Below are 5,000 nucleotides of genomic sequence, written 5' to 3' on the forward strand. Positions count from 1 at the left end.
TTGCATCTGCAAGAGGCCACTGGTGCTCACTCACTCACCTTCAGGAGGCTACTGAAACCTGCTTCCTTCTCTACAAGTGGCCACTACAACCCACTCCCTAGCCAACAGGAACTCACCTGTACACTGGATGCTGCCGGCACTGTTTCCACCCACATGGTCTCAAGCGGGTAGACTGCCACAGTTGAGTATTGTATGTGCAGGAGGACACCCGACATTAGAATGAATGAGTGTGAGGAGAACCGGCCAGCATTGTGCAGACTGATAGGATGCATCTTCGAGTCTCGGATGAGGCGGCGCACTGGTGAAAACAGCTCTTTGGGCAACCGCGCTGCCAGACTTGCATTCGAGTCCCAGAATGATCGTGTCACCTCAGCCTCAATCTGCAGGATATGGTGGTGAGGGGCTTCATGTATAATTATGTAAACAATTATCAGAAACAAGCACAAATAGATATATATGAAAAGCAGGCAAACATACAGTAGGACTCACCTGCATCTTGTGTGCATAATTTGCCGTGAGTCTCCAGTGCGAATAAGCAAAATTAATGTGGTCTCGTTCTCCCGCTCCTCCTCTTCTTCCTCCCTCCTCATCATTCCTCAAAAGTTCCTTGAGAAATGTCTCATAATAGCGGATCCGCTCTAGGGGCCTTGTCACCAAAATGTATCTGGTCACTTCTGAGCCAAGTGAAAAGGATGCATTGGGGGAACTGGAAGAGGATATAGTGGAAGATGAGAGGGAAGAAGAATTCCAAACTGACGACAAGGATGATGATGAGACAGAGGGTACGCTGGAAGAGAAGTAAGACGATGCAGAGGAGGAAGCAGATCCAGCAACTTGACAGGCTGCCCTTTCCTCCCATCGCCTCCACACTGCTTCTTCAAGCGACACTGTTCCGCTGCGGCATGCCTCCAGCAGGGCGATTGCGGCGCCCTGGGCAGCACTACTTGCTCCTGCCCCCCCTCCCCCAGCTCCTTTTCCTCCACTTCCAGCTCCTCCTCCTAGAGGCAGGCAGCCGAGGGCGAGGGCGTCGCACACTGCACTCACATAGCGTCGATAGACAGCCCTCACTGCTTCCACCTGCACAAAATATTATGGATATTAGGATAAATCTTATATCAAGCACTCAAAATTCATTGGAGTACTTCCATTTCTTAAGAAGTTAACTGACAACCATCAACTGTATGTATATGTACTTATATATTCCTACACACACACACACACACACACACACACACACACACACACTTGTGTGTGTGTGTGTGTGTGTGTGTGTGTGTGTGTGTGTGTGTGTGTGTGTGTGTGTGTGTGTGTGTGTGTGTGTGTGTGTGTGTGTGTGTGTGTGTGCGCGCGCGCAATCCGCAAGAATGCGATGCATGCAGAAGCCTCAAATTCATGAAGAAACATAAATGCCGACGGAAAAAGTACAAGTACCATTGCCTTTAGTATGCACTTTGGACGCACGCGATGGAATGGTGCTGGAGCATAAGAGAAGACAATAAAGTGTTTAAAGGTGATGGTCGAGTATCATATTTCAGTGATAGAAATACTCCCATTTACCTGCAAAATTTTGTAACTAAATAAGTATTAAGAGTGGTAGAGAAAGCGAATAACAATATGGTGAAAGATAAATATGGTAACTTGTGAAAATGAGAGTCAGTGGCTTAAATAGTTATAGAAAACGTCTGACTTTCAATGGAGATAGATGACCAAAACCTTTCGTTTGTGAAGCCTTGGGATTGAATTCTTTATTAATTATCTTGATTTCGTAAGGAGGTCTTGGATGCTGCATCTCGTCCTCTCCGCTCTCCCGCTCTGGCTGCCGCGCCGGAGGACTGACGCTGCCTTGCGCTTGTCTCTTTGTTTTTTTTTTCGTTTTTATGGCTTTTCTTGTGTTGCCCCAGTTTCCATCTTTGAATTTGGTTTTCTGTGTTCGTTTTTTTATTTATAAATGAATAACGAGACATCCTTGTGAACTTCTATTTTTTATTCATTTTAGTGTTTTAATAATTCTAAACACGTTGAATGTCTCGATTTTGCTTCGATTTTATTCGCAGTTTTAGAGGAAATATTTTGAGTACATTATTTGTTTGTTCTTTTAAGTACACCGCATTTTTTACTGTTTTCATTTGTATTCTTTCCATTTTTCTTTTGTCCATTTTATTTATGTGTTTTAGGTGTCTTTATTATAAGAAAATATTTATGAAAAATGTTTGCCTCTGACAGCTTTCAGCTGTGACGCCAGACTGCTGGTTTGTCTTTGTTTTAATGGTGAGGCGTTCAGCCAGACTCTCCTCTTTGCAAGTTCTTTCCTTTAGTTTTTTTAATGCGGCAGTTTTTTGCTATATTACAAGCTTTCAGCACATTTCCTTTTACATTTTGTATTTTCATGAATTGTCACAGGTTAATTTCAGTATCTTATTCTATGACTGGGCTGAACATCGGAAAGAGATTATCACGGTGGAACAAACCAATAAATTATTTAAATTTCTCCCCTTGCTACCACTAAAGGGAATTTGAATTCCCAGTGGTTAATTAGGTCCCTTGCGCCTGTATCCCTCACCAGCATCAATGGAGGGCAAGAGTTATGTACACACTGTCTTGACGAACCAGGACGGGACTCCTGGGTTTCATGGCTATCACACTGAAATTTAAATACAAATTTTAGTCAAACATTTAATTCCTTTCTCTCTCTCTCTCCTTCTACTCACCTGGGTAACAATGCCCAATAAATGGGGACGCACAGAGGATGCAGATGAGGCGGCCGAGGACAATGCCGACAAGGACACTCTAAGGGATGCAGCCACAGAAAAGACAAGGTCTTCAAAGGCAAGGGAGAGCACCCTCCGCGCGTCCTGGACGTGTTTCGTTTCGCCTGCAAGACAAACTGAGTTGTCAACCTCGCGTTCATGAGGGAAAACTAGCAATCCAACAAAAATAATGGTTCTACCGATGAATATTCATATAGGAAAGGATATCACAATAGAATAGTCCTAACAGTGTACACAACGGTATTAATAAAGCAAAAAACAATAACGACCCTCTGGTCGAACGTCCATCCCAAAGATGTGATGCTTTCAAAGTACATGAAAACTATATGAACTTCTGTCAGAGTACTGTGCTTACCAAAGACAGGTCTAGAACCTAGATTACTCAGATTAATCTTAACGCACATATTACAAAAATATTACAAGATCACGCCCTCACCCTGTCCGTCAACCTTCAAATTAACCTGAGGGATTTGGGCGATACCTTTTTTCCAGCCTCGGTTATTTAAAGAAATTAAAAAAAAAAAAAAAAGACTACATCATATAATCGTTTTACCCTACCATATATACACGATCTCCTAAGGATGGGATGGGCATCCAGTTCATGGCCACCCCAACATAGAGCTCGTGACAGGATGGTCCAGGGCTGTACTGTGAGGCAAACGCCCCTGGTCTGCAGTTCTATGGCGATGTTATACCACAAACAGCGCTGGTCAAAGGGACACCTGTATCCACCCCATATGACACATGTTCACGACCAGCTTAAACCACTGCACTGACATCACCCCACAGTTGATCTCCTCGCAGGATAGGAAATGGGCAGCGCTCCTGGTGTGACTACCATCGGGTGGAGGGCCATCGCACCAATGACTGCCAGGCAGGGAAAGGTCAGTGAGAAGGGTCACCTAAGAGCTACTTTAGCCAACGCTGCTTAGGTGGAGTCTCCCGGCTTGCAGGTTGGCCGTGCCAATACACCAGGTACCGACCATCCAGCTGAAACCTAGGGTCACTGGACAGCCCATGACAGTCCTTGAGGTGAGAGGTAGGCTGTTCTCCTCTTTTCTGGACACAGGGTCAGAGGTGCCTGCTTGCCAAGATGCAGCTTACAAGGCATTTGAAGCAGTGGAGATTCCTGAGCTTTCCCAGTCTCTTTCACCGGTAGCTGTCTCACCTGTCTTAGCTGAGAAACTGTTGTAAGTCAGGTAAATTTGTGACAGCCATAGTTACCCACAGCTCTCCTAATGACATGCGCTTGCCATTATCAAAACTTGCACTAATCGCCTCACTGTTCCCTGCACCCTCGTGACTGTCCATGGTCGCTGTTCTAGAGAGTGGGTTGTTAACCCACACCCGAAGCCATGCAAGATGCATCCAGGGACTGTGCTGGGATACACTTCCTTCTTGGAACCAGAGGAGGTGGTAAGCAGCCTCCTCTCTGAATGCTCTTGCTGACACCCTTCGGTAAGCCCTTGTGTCTCTTATCAAACGCCCCACCGCCAGGAGAATATGCAGTGAGTTTCGGGTCCGAGAGAGCTCGTAGTCCACACCCCTTTCACAACTTGGATAGATGGCAACCTCTTGCCTGAGTGAGTAGTGGAGGTGCTACCCCAAGGTTTGATAGGGTGCGAGTGTGGGCCCAGGCCTGGATTTGCTAACGCACATACGAGATCGTATGAGGTTTGTTTACATCGTAAACCAAGCTATTCTCTCGTTTCTCGCAACGAGCGTATTTTCAAAACACTTCTGAGGTCGGAAACACGTCTCCGCACGTAAGACATTAGCAAGTAACCTGAAACCACTCGTAACCGACCTCCGCTCACATCAGCCTCATGAATACCTTCAAGAGTATGCATCTGTGACTTTTCTTTGGGGAAATCAATTAATGTGTCAGAACAACACATTTAGGCATAGTAACAGAGAAAACAATATGCCGATCTTCGGAGAACGCTGAAATATTTAATGTAGGCCTAATATAAATCACTCAACAAGCTTAGTTTATCATGAATTAAAGGTGTTCTGACACATATTCAGGAACGAATTTTGAATGAAAATGTATAACTTCCATCAGTATGACTATTTTTCTCTGGAACAAATCATAATAAATATTCAATACGAAAGTTATCAATACATAAGCATACCTCTTAATACCCTAATTTGATATTCTTATGAAGCAAGGAATTAACCTACTGATGAATAATGAAAATTAATAATTTTACTAAATTTGTTGTAGTGCAT

At 44.4% G+C, this 5,000-nt stretch overlaps 1 protein-coding gene across 1 annotated transcript in view; it reads right to left on the minus strand.

Moving 5' to 3' along the window:
* Positions 1 to 5,000, minus strand: part of LOC125032315 (alsin-like) — a 55,961-nt gene that overhangs the window by 25,258 nt on the left and 25,703 nt on the right. Inside the window, exons 13-15 of the mRNA XM_047623411.1 lie at positions 2,709 to 2,872; positions 490 to 1,077; positions 117 to 380 (exon numbers count right to left, since the gene is read on the minus strand). Of these exons, the coding sequence (XP_047479367.1) occupies positions 117 to 380; positions 490 to 1,077; positions 2,709 to 2,872 (1,016 nt within the window). The remainder of the gene's footprint in view (positions 1 to 116; positions 381 to 489; positions 1,078 to 2,708; positions 2,873 to 5,000) is intronic.

Source organism: Penaeus chinensis, chromosome 14 (genome assembly GCF_019202785.1).
Source record: "Penaeus chinensis breed Huanghai No. 1 chromosome 14, ASM1920278v2, whole genome shotgun sequence".
In the NCBI taxonomy this organism is placed as follows: Eukaryota; Metazoa; Arthropoda; class Malacostraca; order Decapoda; family Penaeidae; genus Penaeus; species Penaeus chinensis.